The 26,381-nt window shown below is 33.5% G+C and overlaps 1 protein-coding gene across 7 annotated transcripts; it reads left to right on the top strand.

Moving 5' to 3' along the window:
* Positions 1-424: 424 nt before the first annotated feature.
* LOC123314796 (oligoribonuclease, mitochondrial) lies at positions 425-21,316 on the top strand. 7 transcript variants are annotated; one of them, XR_006537869.1, is made up of 7 exons: positions 432-659; positions 1,023-1,178; positions 1,235-1,362; positions 1,449-1,646; positions 12,289-12,577; positions 19,936-20,062; positions 20,125-20,280. XR_006537869.1 is itself a non-coding variant. In XM_044900150.1 (6 exons), the coding sequence occupies exons 2-6, from the start codon at positions 1,061-1,063 to the stop codon at positions 16,071-16,073; spliced, it is 753 nt and encodes a 250-aa protein (XP_044756085.1). In that variant the 5' UTR covers positions 432-659; positions 1,023-1,060; the 3' UTR covers positions 16,074-16,188. The 7 variants fall into 7 exon arrangements, 6 of the variants coding, with proteins under 6 accessions (XP_044756083.1, XP_044756085.1, XP_044756082.1 ...); XM_044900150.1 differs by lacking the exons at positions 19,936-20,062; positions 20,125-20,280 and adding an exon at positions 16,054-16,188; XM_044900149.1 differs by lacking the exons at positions 432-659; positions 1,023-1,178; positions 1,235-1,362; positions 1,449-1,646 and adding exons at positions 1,660-2,606; positions 20,503-21,316 and having other exon boundaries at positions 20,125-20,204; positions 20,263-20,424.
* The last annotated feature ends 5,065 nt before the right edge of the window (positions 21,317-26,381 follow it).

Genomic DNA, 26,381 nt, shown 5'->3' with positions numbered 1-26,381 from the left:
AAGGAACAAAAATAAATAAATAAAATTGGTAGTGACCCTTTATAATGTTATAGCATGATATCTACCTACTAGGTTAATTTAAAAGTTCTTCTTTTAGCAAGAAATTACAAGAAACTTCATTTGATCGAAATGAATTAAGTTATCAAAAATTAATTTTCAAAGGAATAATATGAAAAAGGTAAAAAAATTCTTGCAGAATTAATTTTAGGCGTGGGTTTTTCCACCCCTTGGGGAACACCACCAAATTTTTTTCATTGCCTTCTCGTTCCCGACGCTCCCGTAGAATGTTTGCTGAATTTCATTTCTGCCAGTTTTCCGGTTTCAGGAAAAAATTAATTTCTATTCTATTATGTATTAGAAATTAATACGAGATATTACGGAATTTCCGTTCCTCAGCGTGGCAACGTCGCTCTCATCCATTCAATGATTTTTCAACGGCATGATCGCCTTCGACCAGCCTAACAACCAGTTGTTTAGAATCTTCGGTTAAATTGGTTTGTATTTCTTCAAATCAGTTCTAACAACCATTTACATCTAGTTCAAATAATATATCTGTGATAGTTCAAAAAACCTGTGAACAGTGAAACTGTAATTAAGTATATTAATTTAACGCCTTCCCAAGCTAGCCACGCGGTTGTACATATACATCTGAAATTTAAGTAAGGAATGCTCTTTTCTTATGGTCATAATTAATACTCATCAATATATCCTGAATATGGATATTTCAAGGCTCTAAGCTTTCTGAGTACCTTAGATATTATAAATAACGAGAAGAAAATTCAATATAATCAAAAATTATTAGTATTCAGATTCCATCAATTTATGCATCATCTGACGAAAAATAGTTATTGAAAGTTTCATGATGCATCTTCTCTTGAAATTATCTATTAAAATTATTATGTAAAAAATTTTATGATAAATTTCTTAGAATATAGAATAACTAATCTATATAATTATGCTGTTCTAATATCAAATTAAATTTATATTCTGATTCTTCACTGATTTCGATTAATTCCTTTCAGATCTTCTTAAACCTTACATTGTACATTTCAATATAAAGATGGATTTCGAGCAGAGGAGAACATCTAATTTTCACTTCTACAAATTAGAAAGTGATACTTCTGGGTTCTCTAATGAAGACACAGAAAGTGTTAACAGCTTTCAAGAAGTTGAGACTGGTAGGCGACTACGATTGGAAGTGTGTTCCTGATGGTTTTTAATTACTTATTTGTAGACTTGGTCAGGGATTCTTCGGATACTGAACACTTTGGTAGCGAGTACGAGGTTGAAATTGAGTATGAGGTGGAAAGCTCATCTGAAGTTGACTTGAACTCTCTACTTGACACTTCTGGAGACTCTGATGTGAGTAATTAGCAAGACATCATGAAATAACTATTTTAATTCCTAAACATCTAGTATAACTAGTGAAATATATTTCTTCTTTATAGATAGAGCAAGATATGTTTATGGCAGCTGCTGCGGCCATTTGTGACAGCTCTTTTGAAAAATGGGTGACAGATGGAGAGGATTCGGACATAACTTCATCTGAAGATACTTCCTTCAATAGGACAGATTTCTGGACTTGTGTGAAATGCAAGTCCCCGAAAAATAATCCCCTCTACCATTACTGCGAGAAATGTTTCCAGGTAGTTATCTGAATGCCTCTCAGATTTGCATGTACTGGTTGGTTATTTTGGGAAATTCTCAAACAAGTTCAAACTTGTTCTGTATATGTGTCATAGTCTTTCTCAAATTTATGATGCAGTTGATAATTAACAAGATAATAGTATGTTATCTTAATTGCTCTTTTATCATCCATTATTCTACTAATTTATTTCTCTTTCATATAAGATAGACTGAATAATTTTTGTCTTGATCAATAGTTTTGTTTCAAATCAATTTCATTGAATTCATTTATGGAAGTTACATATATCGATATAATAATTGAACATCTTTAGTTACAGACTCACTACTTTTTCCTCATTAATGTCTCATTTAAAACATTTTCTATTAAATTACTTTGTCTTCTATACTTTATTTGAAAATTGAGACTTTCAATGTTTTTTCCAAGTACTAGTATCTAGGATTATATTTTTATTATCTGAAGAAAGGTTGATGAAACTCCAATTTTCCAGTAATTTTTCTTCATTACTCGAATTATTAATTTATGATTATCCTCACTTCATTCATCAACAACTTGTGTCTTAGTTGAGATTTAAAGAGCCAATGTCCAATTTCTCCTTCAAATTGCAATTTCCTCTTTAAACAGCATCAAAAACTCAAATATGAATCTAAAATTTTCTTGAAGTACCAACCAGTGCAATATATGGAAGAGTGTGGATGCCCTTGAATAGGCAGAATCATTCTCGATTAGGTATATTGTTAAAAGGCATGCAAATCTGGTGTGCCTAAAAACATTTGTTGAATATAAACTAGTGTTGTGTTGTGTGTAACCAGATTGGGAACATTATTTAAATGTTGATAAAAACGTTGCATATTATTTTCAATTAAGTTTGAAAGGCTCAACAAAGGATCATTTAATAATTGAAATATGACGTGAAAAAGATCTGCTGGCATTTTGTCATTCATGGGTGCGGCTGAAATCGGTAAGATTTTATAATTTTTTTTTTTCATTTATGGAAAGGATCTCAAATGAGTGCTCTCCTCTTCAACTTTGCCTGTTCTTTTACATGCACTTGCTGAGGAAGTACAATTTTGGCTCCTATCTATGAATATTTTCAAAAACAGTGACAGTAATTTATATATTTGTTCATTACTATTTAAGTATTTTTCAATCTATGATTATAAGTATTTAGTGAGGTTGAGGGTTGAATGACTCGAGGGGAATTTGAGGAAAATAATTTTGCTTCTAACCAAGCTTTCACAATATGCTATTAATTCATCAGGGCTTCCTAAAATAACGAAAATTACACATGAATCCACTCAAATACAATTACATTACTCACTATAAAAATGAATTTTGTCGCATATCACCCAGTGATATGCATCTGAGTTAATTTTTATTATGGCATACATGCCTCACTTTTAGGGGGGTTATTTCATTTCCATTACTCACTCTTACTGAAACTGAGGTGAAACATTTCACTAACATTAAGTATATTTGAAAAGAACTTATTACATATTCTTTTATTTCATTTCATTTAAAAAAGTGGACTGGATATATTTGACAACAAACTTCCCTTATCGAAGAGTTCATATACAGGTTGATTCATTAAGGGTGGCGACCAAAATTGATGAAATGCCAATATCTTTGCCAAGAACAGGGGATGTGAGTTTGAAGTATGTGCCTTTTTGTCGTAGGCCAATTGTTCCAACAAATTCCATGGTTAAAACTAGAAATCATAACTTGGAAACCGTTAGAAATAACTGTATAATTGTTTTTAATTAAATTCCTGAAGAGTTTTCGAGTCTTCTGCAGTTTTTTGAATCAACCTACAACCAAAAGACACTTCAAATTGGGCTTTATTTTTATGGTAACATTTTAGGCCTAAATAAGTATAATTTCAGGGCATGCCATTTTAAAAAAATGGATGTACGAGGTCATTTTCTAAAAATCGCAGTGTCTTTTAGGCCTCCTATAGAGTGGTCCAAAGAACTGAAGAAAACTCGAAAACTCTTCGGGAATTCTATAAAAAAGTGGTTTTCAAGATATGATCTCCAGTTAAAACCATCATAACCATGAAATATGTCAGGTAAAATGGCCTACGTCAAAAAGGTAGATAAATTATGACAATTGGGGTACTTTGAAATTGGAATTTCATGTAGATTCATCATATGATATGAAAATTGGGTATGCTCCTGTGAAAAAACAATATGGTATCGTTTTTCACCACATTCGGACCAGCCTATAAAGTTGAAAATAATTTTAGCTGAAGGACTTCGGTCGATTGTCTTTTGGATTGTTCCAATAAAGAACTGTTATATATATAATTTTAGCTTATGCGCTAGGTAGAGTCGGTTCCGCCAAAGTTCTCCTGGTCCAAAATCTCAGTTATTGACCGATCGTGCCCTGTTGACTCACCATAGGTATTTGATTTATGTCATGAAAGATATTTGAGGTTGCGCATTGCGCTCCTGAGAAATAAACAGTTTCTTACTTGCCCACATCAGTAATTTTTTTTCGCCGAATAACTCGAAGAAAACAGCCAATAGAACTACTCAACATAGTTATAGGGAAAGATACATTAAATTAACATAGAATTTGAAAGTACATTCTGAAATGTAAAAAATACATTTGAAATAAACAAGTTGATACATTTCAGGTATCTCATTTATTTCTACAAAATTTCAAATAGATCCAAAATATATTTTTCCCTAATCTTTTAATTAGTACTTCCAGTGGGACATCCTGTACACCTTGAGCACTCTTGAAAAAATTATGTTAAGAAATATTGCTAATGGTAGTGAAATGTTTAATGTAACTTTCAGTAAGAACAAAGTAAGCAAAATGAGTAATTTTCAATTGAATCGGTCAGTTGAAGAATAGTACTAGTCCAAAATTGCTATTAAGAGATAATCCCAAAAAACATTGTAGTTTCTCATTCGTTGATTTTACATTGTTTAAATGTTTGAAACAATGGAAATGGTTGGGTTGTACAGCTGCAAGCATTTTGGCCATCTCAGATGACAATGGCTATTTTTAGACTAGTATTGTTCTTCAACACCCTGTAAATGGATAGTTGCGATTGTTGCGAACAAATTTGAGGAGTGATTCCTTGTCAAAAATATTGTGGGTCTTTCATATATAATTTTCTATCTTACAGTCTGCTAAAGATGGCTATTGAAAATTAATTTTCATTTCATTTCGCAGAAACCAGAAAACTGACAAAAATGAAATTAAGAGAACATTGTATGGGAGCGATAAAAAAGGAACAAAAATAAATAAATAAAATTGGTAGTGACCCTTTATAATGTTATAGCATGATATCTACCTACTAGGTTAATTTAAAAGTTCTTCTTTTAGCAAGAAATTACAAGAAACTTCATTTGATCGAAATGAATTAAGTTATCAAAAATTAATTTTCAAAGGAATAATATGAAAAAGGTAAAAAAATTCTTGCAGAATTAATTTTAGGCGTGGGTTTTTCCACCCCTTGGGGAACACCACCAAATTTTTTTCATTGCCTTCTCGTTCCCGACGCTCCCGTAGAATGTTTGCTGAATTTCATTTCTGCCAGTTTTCCGGTTTCAGGAAAAAATTAATTTCTATTCTATTATGTATTAGAAATTAATACGAGATATTACGGAATTTCCGTTCCTCAGCGTGGCAACGTCGCTCTCATCCATTCAATGATTTTTCAACGGCATGATCGCCTTCGACCAGCCTAACAACCAGTTGTTTAGAATCTTCGGTTAAATTGGTTTGTATTTCTTCAAATCAGTTCTAACAACCATTTACATCTAGTTCAAATAATATATCTGTGATAGTTCAAAAAACCTGTGAACAGTGAAACTGTAATTAAGTATATTAATTTAACGCCTTCCCAAGCTAGCCACGCGGTTGTACATATACATCTGAAATTTAAGTAAGGAATGCTCTTTTCTTATGGTCATAATTAATACTCATCAATATATCCTGAATATGGATATTACTCAACATAGTTATAGGGAAAGATACATTAAATTAACATAGAATTTGAAAGTACATTCTGAAATGTAAAAAATACATTTGAAATAAACAAGTTGATACATTTCAGGTATCTCATTTATTTCTACAAAATTTCAAATAGATCCAAAATATATTTTTCCCTAATCTTTTAATTAGTACTTCCAGTGGGACATCCTGTACACCTTGAGCACTCTTGAAAAAATTATGTTAAGAAATATTGCTAATGGTAGTGAAATGTTTAATGTAACTTTCAGTAAGAACAAAGTAAGCAAAATGAGTAATTTTCAATTGAATCGGTCAGTTGAAGAATAGTACTAGTCCAAAATTGCTATTAAGAGATAATCCCAAAAAACATTGTAGTTTCTCATTCGTTGATTTTACATTGTTTAAATGTTTGAAACAATGGAAATGGTTGGGTTGTACAGCTGCAAGCATTTTGGCCATCTCAGATGACAATGGCTATTTTTAGACTAGTATTGTTCTTCAACTGACCAATTCAATTTGTTTTTTAGAAACCCTGATGAAGCAATAAAAATAACGCGAAAGCTTTCTTAGAACAATGTTTCTTTCCTCGATGTAGCATTAAGTTGTGAAATCCTTAACTTTTCAAGATATTTATTCATTATAATAATTAATGATTATTGAAATGAATAGTTTTCTGTTTGAGCTTGATCATTAGAAATTACCTTGATGTGAATTATGGATAAGAATTAGATGAAATGCTGCTTTCCCCAACTTTTCTGGTTGCAAACTTGAACTTGGGTGGTAGTATTTATTTAATTGTTATTCATTTATATGAACTATGTCTTTTTCTGTTAATACTCTTAAAGATGTATTGATTTTTTGCTTCTTAACAATTTTTAACACATACATATACAAGGAAACTGGAATAGAGGAGAGAACTAATCAAGAAAGAAATTCAATACACACAAGGAATTTAACAATTTGAATTTTTCTGAAGAACAGTTGTTACAGTAGTATTCAAAATCCAGATCAAATTGAGAATTATAAGGCTTGTTCGTAGAGTGGTTTGAAACGGTTGTGAACTGTACAGAGCAAGCGCAAATAGATTTTCGCTACCCTAAAATGGAATTGCGCTTGCTCTGTACAGTTCACAACTGTTTCAAACCACTCTACGAACAAACCTATAATTTTTTATCGAGGGATTCACTCCCTACCATTTGAATTTCATGAATTCCTCTACTGAAGTCGTTAAAAATAATACAGTTACAACGTCAAACTTTCAGAATCGGGTTATCAGGTAAAACTAAGAATTTTTATTGCCACAACCATGTGCCCTAACATACTTCATTAGGATGCAGGGTATTAATGTTTAAAATAAAAATACGTATATGTATTTTTTCAGAAAATATCGATACCATGCATTTCGAAAACGAAGCAGTAATTATGGGAGTAAAAAATTTTATGGTGGCTTTAGGCAGGCTCTCCAAGTACTAAGACCTAATAAGAAACAGACCATTGAAAATGACGATTACGTGTTCGGCATCTGCCAATTAGGTCAGTACTCAGTTCTTGGGGGCCTGCGTAAACCCACAACCCACCATTACTTTTTGCTTTTAAATCAGTCCTGAACTTTCGTAGGTTCAACACTGTAAATCTTCACAGGGCGTCCCATAATAAGTGGTCAGTAATTCACCAGTGTATTCTAGGATGAAAATATTGAGGGAAATTCAATTTCTTATTTATTGTACTTGAAAAACCTACTTTTTTCCTTTTTTCGATCGGATCCACCGTTTTTAAGAAAAACGAGTTTCAAAACGTCTGATCATCAAACGATATCACATTTGGATAATTCTCATCATATTCCGAAATTCAAGTCCTCCGCTCTTAAAACAGATTTTCATGTAATAATTATCCATCTTAGGTTTATATTTGAAAGGAAAGAAACTCTTCTTCAAATACCTCCAAAAACGAGAGATCAGTAATCGGAATAAAAAAGTTATGAATGACTTCATGTCGTAACGTAAAAATCATTCCATCATATTGTCCCTCGTCCCCAGCTAGTGATGGAACTTAATTTTTTCAACAGATTCATCAAAATTCTTCAGTATATAGAATATTACTAAAATACTGATATAGTAATGTTCGTGATATTTCAAATTTCATTTTAGGCCACTACAAATATATGAATAATAATAGGATTTAAAAAATCTGTTCATCAAAATAAAATCATTCCCTCGCCTTGTTAGAAATTTTCGATTTGTGGTCATACTGAATATATCAATATGAACTGAATATAATCCTATAGGAACGCAAAATTCATTGGTGTTATGGTAATTTTTGTTCAACTTTAACGCGGTTTTGTGCAACAGTGTATTCAATTACATACATATTTCGATAGTACATATCTTCACATCATTCCCTCACTGGACGTTAATGAAAGATTAGGTTATTAATAAATATTTTATTCCTTTTCAATGCCTGTTGAAGGGTAGTATTCATAGTTCATAATGCTGTCTCAAGGTCTAGTTATGTATGCATGTTCTCTTTGCTTTCTGGGAATTATTTGTAAACATAATCAGTGTGAAAAACCTTAACATCCTATGGAAACTTGTGTGCTCAAGCTTTTTTTGTTTTAAATTGCATATATTCTGCGAACCTCATATAGACAGGTATTTCTGGTATGAAAAAACATTTTTGTAAAACTGAAATTTCAGGTGAAATCCAAACTGAAATTTCGTAATTTGATGAGAAATACCCATTTATTTCAGGATATTACTAAATGAAATTCACCCAAGGGTTTTACCTTAAAAAGGCTGTAGCTCCGTATAGGAATATTTTTTCATTCAAATTTGATTGAATTTCCCCCAATATTTTTTATCGTTGAAGGAAGCGAACCCAGAGTGATATTGAATTGATGTTGCCGATACTTGATGAAAATCCTTAATTGAAATATAAACACTTTTCTATACCATAACTTACAGTTTCATCCATGATTAAAATAATGGATAACACTATAAGGCAAGCTGATTCTTTTTATTCTCCTTATTCTTCTAAACAATAATCTTCACCAACGTTACTTCAGCATTTATTCTTAAGGGGAAGTTATACCTCGAGGATCTATATCCATTCAAAAACGGCATTCACTAGTTCCTATTTACACCTGCAATTTCTTAGGTGAAGCCTTGTTTTTTTTTTTAATTGAAGTTAAAGGACGTCTTTATGTCACCCCGTCTCTTTTTTTCCAATTTAGTTGTTTTTTTATGAGAAAAAAAAACTTCAGTGTCAATAAAACTTGTTTTTCTACAAGCGTGCGCGTTCAACCTTTTTCCCGCACGCATTCTAAGTTGCAGAGAGTCACTTTCCCAAAAGGTGCGGGAAAAACGCCTGCTATTTCTTTCCCGCACGCATTTGCGTGCGGGAATGGATTAGCAGGGGTTTTTCCCGCACGCAAATATTATAGAGTAAATTAAATGCTATCATGTTTCTATGCACAGAACGTCAACGATGAGAAACCCATAGTAACGACATGCAGAATTACGTCTGTCATTATATATGAAAATCAAATGAGATATGATCTGTTTCGTGAAATGGATACATTTATATATTTCAAGCGCTTGTAGAAAAAATATTGTTCCTAACTCTTGCGGAAAGTGTCTTGCCCGCACTTGATAGGAAAATAACTATTTCACAGGTTTTTCGACATATTTCGATAAAAATAACGACGGGGTTACATCGGCGATCCAATTGTTTATATATTGCAAAGATTTTCATAGCGATATATGCCAAAATTACGCTGAAATTCAGGAATAACTGAAAATTATTCAATATTCCTAATACACTGTGCAAAAAATTAACGCACATTCTGAAAATCTTATTATATATATAATATATATATATATATATATAACTTATTTTTTATGTTCTCTCGGGAAGGTTTTGAACGAAACAAGACACATTAAATGGAAGAAAAATTCAGGATTTCACCGAATCTTATGTGAAAGAAGAGAAATGAACAATTTTCAAAATACTAAAATGCTGATAAGTGATTTAATACTTGGTTTTTCCACCCCTTGCGTTAATTACAGCTCGGCAACGACGGTTCATACTCAAAATGAGTGATCTTAAAATGTTGTGATCTAATCCTTCCCAGATTTCTCCGAGTTGGATTCCTAAGTCATTAAGAGTAGCTGGATGATTTTCTGAACTTCTCAGCCTTCTATTGAGGTTGTCCCAAACCTGATCAATCGTATTGAGATCTGGACTTCTTGCTGGCCATTCCATTCGAGAGACTTCAACCTCTTCAAGGTACTCCTGAACGATGCGCGCACGATGGGGTCTGGCATTATCGTCCATAAAAATGAAATTTTCACCAATGTATGGGGCAAATGGCACTACATGCTCTTCAAGAATGTTCCTTATATACTTATACTCATCTGTGAAGAGAACTCTTTCCCAATCGGCCTCTTCCCAATGGATATGCTCTCTCGCAAAATCCAAACGCGCCCTTCGATTGGCTGGGCCAAGAGCTGGGCCTCTTGCCGCGACACGAGGCCTTGAATCATATTCTCTGAGGCGATTTCTTATTGTCTGAGTGCTAATTTACACCTCATGAGTTTGCTCAAGCTGAATTTGAAGGAGGCGAGCGGTTGCAAACCGTTGTCTCAACGAAGAAACTCTCAAGTAACGTTCTTGAATGGCAGTTGTTACCCGTGGTCTACCCTGTCCTGGTCTTCGGACATTCAAACCTTTCTACAATTCTTGTGTATGTCCACCCTTCTGCTCGCAAAACTACCGCTTGGGCACATTCCTCTTGGGTCAAATTGCGTGTTTCGCGTTGCATAGCGATCGAGTGTAGAAATCAAACGAAAGAAAAACTATTAATCACTAGAATTGATCGAGAACAACTGATTTTAGAATGGAGACAATACATTCAAAATCTGATAATATAATCTTTTTTTATTCCTGCTGGGAAAAAACATCTGTATTGAAGAAAACCGTTGAAAGTGGATAACATATGCATGCATAATTCTGATAAAAATAATTATCATTGAGAACACCTTCAATTGTAGAATAAATTTGAGATTTCCATAATGTGCGTTAATTTTTTTGGGCGGTGTATCTCTCACGTGGTAATTTCTACTTTTCAACTGACTCGGTAAGTAATTCAGGCTATTGCTCAAAGATGTGATACATTCTCGTATTTGTAGTAGCATCCTTAAAGCGACCAATGTCGATCGTCTTGATCTCGAATCGTATGTACTACTTCCCCTTAAGAAGTCAAAGATCGTCAAGACTTTAGGATGTGAAATAAATTTACATCAATGAAGTACAGTGAACAAATTTCAATATAGGAGCAATTTATGTCACATCCTAAAATGATCTATTCTTTGACTTCTTAAGAATAAATGAGCTTTGATAAAGTCACGAATACTGTCGAAACTTTGGTGAAGATTATTGTTTAGAAGAATAAGGAGATTAAAAAATAACCCACTTGCCTGGTAGTGTTTTTCAATTCTTTTCTATACCTTTGTTGATGAAGCATATAGAAGGCGCGCTAGAATGACGTAACGTGTGGCAAGACCCGAGTTATTCGGAGTACTTCTTTTCTGGTGTTGCGCCTCCTTTCCATATTCTTGGATCAAGCCTTTTTCTGCTAGCTATGCCAATGCGTGCTAGGGTAAGAGGGACGTAGCGTGTCCCGAATACTGGCGAATACTTCCAATCTCATATTGCGCCTGCTTTATGTATATTGTAGTTGAGACACAACCTTCAAACTTTCATAGCCTACTTAACGATGATTATTCTTGGACACTCGTGAAAATCGGATGTCAAAAATAATATGTACATAAATTTTTCAATTTGTTATCCATCTAAACTTTTTGCAACGTCATTTTTATCATCTGATAGATCAATTCTCCCGCTAAGAAAAAGTAAATTATTCGAATATTATTTCAAGACTTGATCACTCTAAAGTGTAGTAAATATTCATATTGTATCTGGATATAGACTTCTTCATTAAATATTCTGAGGTTTAGCATATGATCAGGTGGTATAAAAAATGAACTTAAAACACATTAACTATTTTCACAAATGTTTCACACGACACGTGTTTCGCTATATAGCTAGGTGAAGGTGAACTCGTTTAGTGCAGTTCACTTTACCTTCACCCACCTGAAGCTGCTCGTGCGTTGGCGAAACACGTGTCGTGGTTTAAAAGCTCATTTTTGTGAAAATCGGATAATCTTTTTTAAGTTCAATTATGTATTTGCAACTTGAATATATATCTTCTTGGTCCAGATTCTTTATTTTTCTAGTCATATTTATTGAGGCCCCCTTCTGTTAAATACAAAACGAAATATTTAAAAATGACGGAGTTTCCTATTGTATAGAAAAAGCTTTATATAAATTTTTTTTCAATTATTTTATAGAATTCAAATTATTATTATTATTTTTTCTTTTTGTCCTCTTGATTATCTCACATAAAACCAGCAGATCAAATTTGGATTTTCATATTGAATGAATAATACTACATTCATTTGAAATTGGGAATTTACTGAAGATGGAAAATGTACAGAAGTACATTCATACAAATATCATGAGCGATGATGGACTTTAGCAGAAATGAATAAATGTGCTCATTAGGGCCATAATTAAACTAATGAACAATTATACTTATTTTGTTGTTTGATCTACAGGATAGAAAAACATTGTTTCCGCCAAGACCGAGACCAAAGAAGCCGAAGAAAAGTAAGACCACTGAACCGCCTGTTGAGTTAGATGCCCTACGTTCTTGCCTGAAAGGTTTGTCCCAAGACTCCGGGATAGGAAGCAGCCAGGAATGTCCTCCGCTAGGATTGGACAAGATTGTAATACCGCATCATCTCACAGGAAATGCACCTGATTCATCCTCAACCACCATCTCAAAGGAAGAAGTTATTCCCATTAGTCAACAAATTCCTGATGATAACGATAAACCATCAACAAGTAAGCAAGTAACTTTAAATGATATAGTTAAGAGCAATTCCAGTCGAAAACGTCAAATGTCAGAAAGTAGCATATCTGATTATGAAACGAAGAGACCCAGATGGAGGGACATAAAAAAATCGCCTATAAGAGATCGATCTTCAAACAGTTTAACAGGGTCGCCGCCGAGAAAAAGAAAATCTTCTTCTTGCGAACGAGTATTGTCGATCAAAAAAACTAAGTACTCCGATCAACATGAATCACCATCTTGTTTGATATCTGAATCAGAAGATGAAATATTAGAACCTCAGAAAACTATTTCTACTAATGGTAATTCTGCGTCTCAGGAATCTATTGATGTTTGTGGTAAAACTTCAGATCTTGGTTCGGAAATAAGTTCAGGTTCTGGAATATTTGATAAGACAGAAGAACTTCATACTCCATTGGTGGATTCCAAAGAAATGTGCATTTTTTGTAATACTACACCAATAAATGCTGGATTTCTACATGGAAATATTGCCCATAGGTGTTGCTGTTACAAATGTGCGAAAAGAACATGGAAAGCAATAAAAAGATGTCCAATGTGTAATCGAAAAGTTAACAAAGTAATAAGAGTTTATTGAAAAAAAAAATGTAATATTATCTAGGTGTATAGAAAAAATTATTATTTATTTGGTAGTTAGCTTGAATAATTTATATTAAAAAAAATTGATTTAAATGAAGAGTGTGTTGCCAAAGATAATTCTCCAAGTACAATAATATAAATCAGATGCATTGGCTCCATTAATGCTTGTTTTAAAAACAAAATGTTGATACAATTCAAATAGTCTATATGTTTGTGTTAATTTTATGAGGCCGGTATAATTTCAGACTACAATGTGCAATTATATGTCTTTTCAGATATACGTAACTATAAACCTTCATTTGTAATAAGAGTCCTTAATTGTTATTCAAAGAATAACATATTTAAAGAATCAAATTGTCAAGGCATACAAATTCTCTCATTTTTTTTAAATGTCCCAGAATGAATTCTGTTTTGCCATAACCCATAACTTTTTTTAAAACGAATGGAGCTCATGCATTTCATTTATTTTTTTTTTTTTTCCAATTTTCTGTCACTCTTTCATTTAGCATTTGAAAATTATATATTAATATATGAATTTTTCTCGAATAATTGAGGGACAAATATTTTTAGTTGGTTTGAATCGGACAGTTTGAAAGTAATAAAATATTTTTAATTTTCATTTTATTGTTTCATTTGATATTCAGTGAATCATAACATGGAATATAGCAATTCAAAGTTGATGTATTTCAAAGTATGACGTCGAAATTACATTGATCAATATATTTTTTTGGCTTCTTTTGTCTTAACAAAAAGGGTCTTTGATTGAATTTCATGAATTCATTTTGGTTGTTTTCTGTTTCATTATTTAATTTCGAACAAAATTGATATTTGACAAAAATTTAAATAATTGTATTGTATATGTCGCACTTGAATGTATGAACATAGTTATAGGTTGGTTTTCGATCAACCTTAATTACCTGTGAAAATTGGACACTTGTTGGATACCCTGAGCACACTTGGAATTTTCTTGCATCAAGAGCAACCTTGAATGCGGTATTTGCCATTAGTTACAATATTTTCTGAGGAAGTTCGTATTTGTATGGTTGTCACTATAAATGCTTATGAAAGTTTGTGTTTCTTCTTCCACAGGTATATGTCTATTTTACCCTCCATCATTTCTACTCATAAGATCTGGGATTAATAAAATCAAAAACATCAATGGATATTGTTTAAAATATAAAAATATGTTTCTTGAAAAGAATGGGTTGAGAAAGAGTGGTGTTCTATTCGTACTTTATAACTTATCATCATAATCATTATATTTAAGATTATTACATCAGGTTTCACAAAACTTTGATACAATTTTGTGGTCGTTTGGTTTCCAGAATGAAATCACAACTTTTACATTCCTTAATATCAATAGAAGTTGAAAGATTTCCTAGACAGAGGATCTGGAGCAATTTTTTTTGGTTGGATTCAAAGATTTGCGGATTCCCGAATATTGATTTATATATACAGGGTCTGTAGTTGGTGGTTGAAGCGTCTGCTTAGTATCACAAGGTACTGAGCTAGATCCCGGGCTAGAGAAGAAATATTCTAGTCTATACTGGTACGGTCCATCATTCACTGTTGAGTTAAAATTAACAGTGCTGTTCCTAAGGTGGCGTAAGGACACAGTACAAAGCCTACACAGAACAGAACTGGTTCTCCAAACTCGTACCAACTCACAAAGCTTCCGAGGTGTACTTCGGTACCTAGGGGGAAGCAGGATAATATAATAGGTAAAATGAGATGGAAGTTTTTCCATTGGCAGCTTCAGTAAAAAGTAATTTTTAGTTGTGGTTAGAAAACTGATCTCGCAAATGAGATCTGATCGAGTGAAGGATATCTACAATTAGTACAATTTCCTAATACCTTCACATATCAAATTTTTTGAGAGGACAACATGCATAAAATTGGGGAATTCTTCAGACAACATTGCTAGTCTTTTTGTGGAATATATTCAAAACTTCGCATTTCAAATGCGTCGTTTCAACTTTTTCCCTAAAGAACTTATTTTCAAGTAAAAAACAAATAGAATAGAATATCTTTATTTTCCATCGACCAAAATTTAGGTAGAGAGAAAAGTGTAAAGGGATCAATTAGATTTAGGATGTAGGTACCTAGTTCTCCAGATCAAAGCTTTGCTGCAAAAAATTCTTCAAGCTATAAAAGGATTGATTAACTGAGCTTTCTCCAGTAATGAACGATAACAGAAATATTTCGTATATCGGCTTAGTGGTACCATAAACTTTTATAGTCATTATTATGAGGAAAGAATTGTGGATTTTCGAGATTCGATGTAAAGGTATTGAGATGAAACTAGCAATCTTCAAGTTTGAACTTGCATCTGAGGTATTAACTCGAATTGAGGATAATTCCCCATTGTGAATTTATCCTAAATAATGCCAACCTTGTGACAGAAAACATCTCTTGGCTAACAGAATTCTGGTAAGTTAGAGGGTTGATTTTAGGAGGAAGAGAGCGAGAATTCACATTAGGACTAGAATTTCGATAATCAATCAAAAAAATTTGGTGAGTATTGTGGGGTAAAAAAGTGTAAGACGAACTCGCTTCTTCATTGTTGTGTGAGAGTGATGAGTATTAAGTTGACCGTCTATGACTTTGTTCGCGTTCACACTTGGGACGGTTTCGGATCATAGTTGCATGAACAACAGTGGTCTGGGAAGGTACATGCAAGTTCACGTTGAATAAATGAATTTGAGAATGTTTTGGACCGATCTTGGACATTCCGAAAAGAAAACTCGAACAGGCCTCATGTAAGTGTGAGGAGGTGATCTGGAATACAAAAGTTTCGATTCTTTATGATGCAAGAATCTGTCTAGTTGAAGACTCATAGATATGAATATTTATAGAGGCTTTTCCTTTTCAGACGCACCAAGAACAAAGTAACAAGACATGTTTGTGTGTGATAAGGACAACAGCTAATGTATTTGTTCACTACTTCAATATCAATTTTGGAGGATGGTGTTCAATACAACGATGTCGATTATATACTCTTCTTGCAAGCAAGTCACTGGTTATCGTTGGTATTGAACAGCGACCAGCTGTATTCAAGCGCTTTTGGTCATTATTGGTTTTAATCACATTACGTCATGAACTAGCCCTTTTACACCATCATTTTAGTTACCATACTCGAGAACTGGCTTAAACTTCTGTTTATTGAAATGAGATTAGAAATTGTAAAGGGCCACGAGAGGGAGTCAAGGGACACAACCAAGGTCAAAATCACCAATAACCGCGGTAATTACAGGTTAGTCTCTTGAAATCGATTTAGGTTCCGCCATGCCGAAAAAGTCTCGGCAAATTTGCAAATTCACAGTTTGAAAAAACTGTGAAACATCTCAATGTAATTAATCTATAGATTGTTTTGTTAGACGGATGGGGATGTTGTTTGCTTGAGGACTTTCTGGTTCATTTTTAGTCTAGGTTCATGAATTCAAGATGACGAACTACAACTTCGACAGTGATGAAGCGATACGATACAATATTAAGTTGGTGTATAGGGAGTTTGGGGGAAGGACATTGTGTTTTCTTTGGCAATATTTTTATTTGATATCAGTATAGCGGCTCATCAATAAACGTTATAAGAAATAAAGAACGAATTGATCTCCACCTACTATATATTAGATCAGAGAGGTGTTGTTACTCTCGGTACTTTTCTGAAATCACTGTTCATCTTAATGTGAATTCTAATTCACACTTAACTGAATGAGCGATTTGGTTGTATTGGTATTTATAAAGTTGTATAATCCTAGGGCTGCTAAGAAAATTGGACTTTAACTTCCAGATAAATAAATGTTAAAGGCGGCTACAGACGGCATGGCAAGCCTTGGCAAACGTCCGCTCGTTCCAACGTTTGCGCATCGTGTGTATGCAAAACATATGGCAAGGCAAAGCCAACGTTGGCACATCAAATAAAAGGGACTTTTGTTGTCGAGACTCGACAGTGGACTTTATCACCGTACACACGACACTGGAGTCATATTTTAAATTATAAGGTGTTTTAACAATTTCTATCTGGCTTGAATGGTTTGTGGTAGGTATACCTTATTAGGGAAGTTCGTAATTTTTGGTGTGTTGTGAAGTATGTCGCGTCGTCGTGCATGGTTATAATACTGCGGTGGATTTAATCAAGAAGATAAAACTATATCTTCTTGGATTCAAGATTCAATTATGTCTCTTTGTGTCAATTGTTATTGTTTTTTTTTAAGCGAAAATGACTGAAAACTGGAGCAATGATACCATTATAAATTTCCTTAATTTGTACGAAAAGTACCCCATTATTTAGGATCCACAAAACGTCAATCATAGAATTTTGCTGTCCGAGGCATGGGCCATGGGCTGCTATATGTAATGCAATGTCCGTTACATGTACAATTGAACCATTAAAGAAGCACGCTTGTTCAACTTTCGCCTTCTCACTTGGCTCGAAAATACTGGCAAGATGTCGTGTGTATGGACGTGGTGCACGAATATCGAGAATATACCAACGTTTCCACAAACGTTCGTTCAAACGCTGGCAATGACTTGCCATGCCGTCTGTAGTCGCCTTTAGAAGGAGCACCTTAAGCATGCATTACCTCCAAAATCCAATCAATTTGCGATAGCATTGATAAAATTTGGCGGATTCAAATGGAATTTAAGTACCTATAGAAGAAACTTTTCGGATGAACTTAATCCTTTAGTCATAAAAAAGCTCACTGATTCTCCTTATATAGTGGTGGAGATAAAATAAGGGAGGTCTTTCATAAAATTACTTCTAGCTTTTGAGTAGGTAAGTGATCTCATTGAATATTAATCGAGGAGATACATTTTTGAAAGTGATACGGAGCACTGCTAATCTCTAGTAAAAAAAAGATTTTGTGATGAAGGCATTATTCTAACTGGGTCACGGCCTGATTATCTCGAAAAACATAAATGGTCTGGATTATTTTTTGAATTTAGATAATTTAATTTGACACAAGAATTGATGAGTATGAAACTGAGATACTCACAATGGTAAAAGTCTTTTTGACTTTATTGCTGACGAATGTCAATCGTTTATCGAGATAAGCATGGAGAGACTCAGTTAAAATGCATATCACAAGGGTAACTCGTTTTTACAAAAATTATGAGGAGTCTATTTATTTCACTGAAATTCCATTTAGATCATTACTCAAAAATTAGAAGTAATTTCATACAAGCCTCCCCCTCTATTATCTCCGTCACTGAATACATCTATTTATTTTCGGTATATCCAAAAACGCACAAGTACTAAATTCCATTCGATCCGCCAAATTTTGAAAAAAATTCGCAAAACGTTTTGAACAGTGAGCGGCTTGCAAAAATGAAATTTAATATTAAATACTAAAATGACCTTAAGATTTTGGCTTTGAAATATCAGTGAATCCATATATGACGATATATGACCATAAGTTATAAATTCGATGGGGGATCCAAAAATGTGGTAATTAATGGAGCACCCCGAATAACATGCTGAAAGTTAATTGACTGAAAAATTTTTATGCATACTTTTCCATATATGAAGGTTAAGAAAGAATGACCCTGTACATCATCAGAAAAATGGCAGACATCTGAGGCATCTCGAATTATTCATAAAACTGATAAAAACATCTCTGTTTTAAGTGCTTTATTATGTATTCAAATTCAAACCCAACAAGTAGGGATTGGAGAAAAATTCCTGCGGCAGGGACAATGAGACGGAAGGAGTTTTTTAGATCTGGCGCAAAAAGTCTAGCATCGGCAACGTCCTATTTCTTTATCTACTTAATAAATTTGATCTAGTCATCTTCGCCGTATGAATTTATTGCTATTATATTTCATTTTAAATTGCTCATAAGTTAAAATATAGAACAAAACTCAATTGCTTTTATAATCAAATCTGAAAGTTGGGATTAAGCTGAAAACTCCTATGCTTAGATCCGAGCGTTTCTTCACATTAGCTCCGTTAGACTTATCTACTGTTGTTCATTGTTATCTAGGGGAGGCCAGCGGCTGTAGACTAGACTATCCCAGGCGCCACAAAAGGCAGAAACAAACATAGATTACTCTGTAATCTGTGGAAATAAAATTGTTTCTGCCATAAGGTGCCTTTTGTGTAGGAATTAATGCATGAAAAGAGTAAATTGATACTCTTTGGTGTAAGCTATGGAGGGTAGTGTAGGTTAATGAAAATGGGAAGGGCCACGGGAAGTCATTTTTGCCCTCGGTGACCTGTAGACGTGAAGACCAGGAGATATAGACGAGTATGGATATCTCTGCTCTGTTGTAGACTTATGTGAACAAACCCTAGAGACGGAACTCTGTCTCTGACTGACCTCAAAAAAAGGTTTAAGAAAAACGCAATCTCTACGAGGAGGCTCTGCCACCTCAAGAATTTGGTTAAGAACAGGTTTTTTTTATTGGAGGTCTTTGAAGGAATATTCTCCTCTGATCGAGTAAACAAATACTACGAAATCATTCAAGTTCAATTATGTTTGAATTAAAACCTCTCTTTGCCTGTAGAAAGTAATAAAAAATGAAAAAGGTTTTCCAACATTTGACTCAAGAGAGAGCCTATTAGTAGTTAAGAAAAATAACTCCGTGAATTCAAGCAAAGAGTGTGCTTCTTAGCATTTTAGCTAGGTTAGAATTTAGCAAGGTTAGGTTAAACCAGTTTGTACTTTTGCTTGCAGTGTTCTCTGATTTTTTCTATTCACTATTAAAATTCAAAGGTAAGATTTTTTATGTATTTAAAGAAATCTTGTTTCAGGTTCATCCTATAATCTGGTATGTTATTGAGATTCACCTCAGTTGGCAACTTTTTAAAATGTTGAAACTAGTTGGTAGATTAAATTTGTTGGAACTTGGAAAATGTGGAACAACTTGTTGGAGAAGATGTATGTGAATTGTATAATTTCTGGGATAATTAGCTATTAATTCATTAATTGTTTCGTTACAGTTTTGAGTAAATCGGAAATGACTACTCCCATACCAAATCTCGATTTAGGAATGGAAAGGATTGTATGGATTGATATGGAAGTAAGTGAGCATTAATCCATTCATTAGTGATTTATATTTTCATAATTTTTTTTTGTAGATGACTGGTTTAGATATCGAAAAAGACAAGATTATGGAGGTAGCCTGCTTAGTCACTGATTCCCAGCTGAATATAATAGCTGAAGGTCCAGATCTAGTTATTAATCAACCAAAAAATATATTGGATAATATGAATGAATGGTGTAAAATTCAACATGGCAAGGTGAGTTGATTCTTCAAATTAACTTAAAATAACAAAATATTCAATTCTGATGAACTTTGCACTTTTTTCTCTTCAAAGACAGGACTCACAGAAGCTTGTTTGGCGTCTTCCATTTCAATAGCAGAGGCTGAAAAAAAGTTACTTGATTTTGTGAAAGAGTATACTACCCCTAAATCATGTCCATTAGGAGGCAATAGTGTGTATATGGATCGGTTATTTCTACGAAAATTTATGAAAAATGTTGACGAACACCTACATTATAGAATTATTGATGTTTCAACAGTAAAAGAACTTTGTCGTAGGTGGAATCTTGAAATATATAAATCTCAACCAAAAAAAGGCTTTAGTCACAGGGCATCTGATGATATCAAGGAAAGCATAGAAGAATTGAAGTTTTATAAGGAACATTTCTTCAAAATTTTGCAGAATTAGTATCAACATCAGATTCATAAGCCTCTGAGCAAGAAAATCAGATTTATAGAAAACTTGATGTGTATATCATTTGTTGATGAGTATATTTGGTTCTTTTCATAATTAACAACAGATTTTGCATGTATCTATATCAAAAACTGTTTGTTACAATTTTCATATGAAGGAATGGTAACTTATTCCATAATCCATCAACTTGGACTGTATATTTGAAATTTTCATGTTTTGGTTAATGTTTGGATGAAAGGCTGCAATAGTGGATATATAAGTTGGCACTGGCCAGTATAAACTAGCCTCAAAATCTGAAATTTTCAAGTTTTTTAGACTCCAGTGAATTCCTGCTATTTAAGGGATTGGTCTAAAAGTTACCTTCCAGCATAAACAAGCTCTTAACACTCAGGGATTTTAATAGATATTATTTGTCAAATGAACACTTCAAACACTATTAAAGAATTGAAATTTTCTTCTTTTCATTATTCCATAACTATTAAGTTTACAGGTTTTAATTCATTCAGACAAGCTTCTAAAATGTCTGAGTTCTCAAAAAAGGGAAGTGGCCACTTCGAATGACACATTGAATTCGTTAATCATGTCCATATTTCAGACATTGATCATGTCCTTCCTCGGGACTACAAAAATTAAGAAACAATATCTAAATTGTACATGTGTAACATTTACAGTTAACTAAGCTGGAAATAAGTTGACCAAACAAATAAATCATCATAGTTTCGAACAACAACAAAACCAAATATTCTTAAGTTACTTAACTCTTTGATTATCTTATCTTTGTTTCGAGAAGTATACTTTGCTTTGTTGTTGTCTATTGTGCATCTACGTTTTTTTTTGTACTATTTTACAGCAAAGAGTTGTTACTTTTTGTTTACAGATAATAAGTAGAACTAATTCCCAGTAGTTCACACAGATAAAGAGGACAAGTAACTGCCAATTCACAATGATGTTAATGGTAATGTTAACGTGAGCTACAATATAAACGCTTAAATAATAATAAATAATAGAGCTACTACGATACTGTTCACATCAATGTTAATTTCAAGCGTAATGTTAATGGTAATGATAAATAGTTCTTGAATTTATTATTATTTAAGCGTTAACATCGTAGCTCACTTTTAACATTACCATTGCCATTAACATCATTGTGAATTGGCAGTAAGATAGATCTAAATGCACATTATTCCAAAGAGGAAGGAGTTAATCTTTGATTATTCTGTCATCTGTTTCTGTGTTAATGTTAGGTTAATGTCTGTGCCTGCAGTACACATCAAATTGTACGAGGATTCGAGGTTAGAGATTCAAGCAGGGAGGTTATTAATTTTCCCTAAGTGTTTCCCTATAACTTTTGAGTGTTTTCGCTGTGGGGTGAGTGTTTTAAAAAACTCAATTGACTTGATATTAAATTTGAGATATTATTTCTGTTGATCGGGGCAATATAAAAGTAATTTCATAAGAGGTTGAAAATGAGTAACCAAGATCCGGGGATATGTCCCCGGATTGAGGATTCAATTACACCAAAGTCTCAAAAAACCTTTGAAAACTTGAGAGATGGTAGTAATTTGTCATTTGCAGATCTCACATTATTAAATAATGAAATCCAATTATTAAAAAAACAGGCCATAGACAATAATGATGAGGAACTGTTATCACAGATCGAATCATTGAGTCAATCCATTACATCTTCAAAAAAAGTTAACAAACAATTCACATACGCGGTATCCGATAAGGGACCGTTTACTGTATTTGTTCAGGCTAAAGCAGGCAATGTGGGTAGCATTGATCCACTATCCTTAGGTAAATTGTTCTTTGAAAATAACGATTTCAATTACAATATAAAAAATATTTCTAGAAAGGGTAGAAATAGAGTCGGAATAGATTTTGGTACAGCTAGTGAGGCAAATTCGTTTACCGAACATAATAACTTAAATGATTTTGATGTATTTATCCCATCGTATTTAGTAACAAGTATGGGAGTAATCTCAGATATTTCAACAAATTTCACGGAAGAGGAAATAATAAAATATGCGAGCGCAAATACGGAGATCTTAAATGTTAGGAGATTGAAAAGACGGGTAGTTAGAGATAATAAAGCAGTATACATAGAATCAAAATCATGTGTTATCACTTTTAGAGGAAGAAACCTTCCAAATTACATAACACTTTTTCATAACATAATAAACGTTGAACAGTATGTAAGTCCAGTAATACAATGTTACAATTGCTTACGATACGGCCATACTGCGAAGCAGTGTAGAGGAAATAAAAGGTGTAGAAATTGTGGAAACAATCACGATGAAATAGATTGTGAAACAACGGAACCTAGCTGCATTTATTGTATGCAGAACCATTCAGCGGTAGACAGAACGTGTTCAGAATATGGAAGACAGAAAAAGATTAAAGAAGCTATGGCGGTTCACAAGTACACATACTACGAAGCAAACAATTTATACAAAAACAATAGAAGAAGCTTAGACCTAAGCCTAAGAGAATTTCCAGTTCTACCAAAGGAGAACAGAAGTAGAAAACATACAGAATACAACACAAAAATACCGGCAACTATAACCAGACAAACGTACTCACAAAAACTCAAAGAGAAAAATGACAAATCTGATCAGGAGAACAACATAAGAAGGATAACCACATACTCACAGAGGAAAAGACCACAACCACAAATACCAGGATATAACCATGAGGAGCATAAGAAATGTATTATAGATACAACACAGAAAAAGGGCCAAACAATTCAGGAATGGGAAAGAACCAGAAGACAAACAGAAAATGAAGACAATATTTGGACGGACCATGAACCACTCAAGGAGGGAAAAATATTAAATAGAACAAAGGAGAGCAATTTAAGAGTGACATACAAAGAGTGCCAAGATAACATACATCAAGAAGTAACAAACAAAAACATACATATCCTACAAGACTATAAACTAGTTCAAACCGCAGCCTTAGTACATAATCAAGACACAGAAGAAATAGAAAGTTACGATCCAGATTTTGAAATGAACAGTAGTTCATTGGATGGAAATTTGTAAAAATGTAGTAACAAATTATTGTATACTCTCATAAATATACTCTAATACATAAAATATAGAAATACCACAGCATATATTATAATTTCAACAGAATATTGAATTAATTTAAGTTTAAATAAAAAAAAAAAAAAAAAAATGTGAATATAATGACGAAACCAAATTATTAAATCTATTATAAATAACATAAGGACATAAATGACAAATAACTTATAAAGATAAGAACATAAATAATATCACAGAAATGGCCAATAATCTCAAGATTATGCAATGGAATATTAGATCCTTAAGTTCAAATTACAACGATTTGTCCAAATTAATTTCGGAATCCAATCAGGATATTATAATGTTGACAGAGACCCTCCTCAAAGAAGAGAACATTATAAATTTGAAGAAGTTTAGGATAGTAAGACGTGACAGAGAAGACGGTTGGGGAGGAATAGCAGCTCTAATCAAGGACTCAATTGAATTCCAGGTTGTAGAATTAGACGAGCACATATTATCAGCAAAATCACAAACCCTAGCTATCAAAGTGGCTAATATCCACATAGTCAATGTTTATAATCCTCCGGACCAAAAATTGAACCTACACAAATTAACAACCTTAATAAGTCAATTCGATGGAGATTTCATAATATTAGGCGACTTCAACTCTCAAAGTCCCATGTGGGGTTCGGGCACGTTTAATCATAATGGTAAAGTGGTAGAAAATATGCTAATAAACAACAAAAATATCATCTTGTTAAATGATGGATCACCCACTAGATATACTAAGCCAGGGATTAATAAAAGTGCACCAGACATAACTCTCAGTTCGGAAAACATAGCGAATAAGTGCTCTTGGAGGGTAAATTATGATCCTGGATTGAGTGATCATTTTCCTATAGATATATCCGTAGATACGAATTCAAATTTCACACAACACCAATTTTGGACCACCAGAAAATTTAATACACGGAAGGCAGACTGGGGTAAATATAGTGAGATTATGATATCATATTTGGATGAATTTACAGTGGATACAATTAACGAGTTTGAAAATATGGTGGAGAAATGCGCTCAGGAGGCTATACCTATAAAAAAAAAGACGGACAACAATAAATATAGAGTAATATGGTGGGACGAAGAACTTACCGAAATGGTAAAAAAGAAAAAGGAAATTTTTCGCAAGTATATGAAAGAATCTACAAGAGAGAATTACATATTGGCAAATCAAATAAGAGCTAAAGTAAAAATTACAATGAAAAAGAAAAAAATGGCAGCGTTTGAAAAATTCAGTGAGAATTTAACATTGAAAGATGGCAAGAAGGCATGGAGGACAATTCACAAATTCGGAAAAAGGAAGAACACACCCGAGATCGAACACCCGTCCCACGAAACTTTAGTAGAATTAATGGAAAAACTAGCCCCCCTACAGGATAATACGACAATTATCAGAACCATTGGAAATGACGTGGAAACACAACCTTTCAGTATACACGAAGTGAATATGGCTTTGAAAATGAGTAAAGACACAGCGCCTGGCATAAACGGTTTAACGTACCCTATTTATAGAAACCTACCATACCAAGCCAAGCAAAAACTGGTTGATATTGTGAACGAATTGTTGGAAGAACCAGCTGGAATTCAGGAAATCATGAAAGTTCTGATAATACCCTTTGTTAAACAAGGACGCAATGTCAATGACATAGCAGGAATTAGACCAATAGGCTTGGCACCCTGCCTGGTTAAAATCATCGAAACCCTTATTAAAAACAGAGTTGAGAAGAATCTAGAATCGCTATTAGAGTCAAACAGATTGATTTTCGGGTTTCGTAGGGGCAAATCTATATATGATAGCCTAATATATATGATCACCTGTTTATATAATTCATTCGCCAGGGGAAAATACACTATAGTCGTGTTTCTGGATATCAAATCTGCTTATGATAATGTGAACACGAACATACTGATAGAAGACATGATACAGGCAGGAATACCAATGAAACTGGTGATGCTAATGGAAGCGATCCTAAAAGAGAGACAGTTGTATATAAGAGACAATAAACAGGGCAAAATGCTGGGACCATGGAAAACTAGTAAGGGCTTAATACAGGGTTCGAAAATCAGTGCACCATTGTTCAATTTTTACGTGAGGAATATGTCAGAATGTGCGGAGGAAGATGTGGACGTTGGACAGTATGCGGACGATGTATACCTGATGATCACAGGTTCAGATTTGGGATCCATGTATGAAAAGATGCAAAGAACTTTGGATCGGACAAATTTCTGGCTCCGAAACCGACACCTTACATTGTCGACGGAGAAAAGTGCAGCGATGATATTTGCAAAGAAACATATACCAGGATTACCGTGGTTCACAGTTAATAATATACCTATTCGATGGAAAAGAGAATACAAATATCTAGGAGTAACCTTGGATAGAAAACTCGCATGGAAACAACATGCAGAGATGATGTGTTCAAAAGCGCTCAGAGG

This window comes from Coccinella septempunctata, chromosome 6, assembly GCF_907165205.1.
Source record: "Coccinella septempunctata chromosome 6, icCocSept1.1, whole genome shotgun sequence".
Classification (NCBI taxonomy): Eukaryota; Metazoa; Arthropoda; class Insecta; order Coleoptera; family Coccinellidae; genus Coccinella; species Coccinella septempunctata.
The sequence above is the reverse complement of the archived record's forward strand: the minus strand, read 5'-3'. Positions and strand labels throughout refer to the sequence as shown.

Excerpts from the sequence above, each read along its gene's own strand:
- LOC123314796 (XM_044900148.1), top strand. The coding sequence starts at position 1,061 with ATGGATTTCGAGCAGAGGAGAACATCTAATTTTCACTTCTACAAATTA. Across the intron at positions 1,179-1,234 it reads CTTTCAAGAAGTTGAGACTG|ACTTGGTCAGGGATTCTTCG; the intron begins GTAGGCGACTAC and ends ACTTATTTGTAG. Across the intron at positions 1,363-1,448 it reads ACACTTCTGGAGACTCTGAT|ATAGAGCAAGATATGTTTAT; the intron begins GTGAGTAATTAG and ends TCTTCTTTATAG.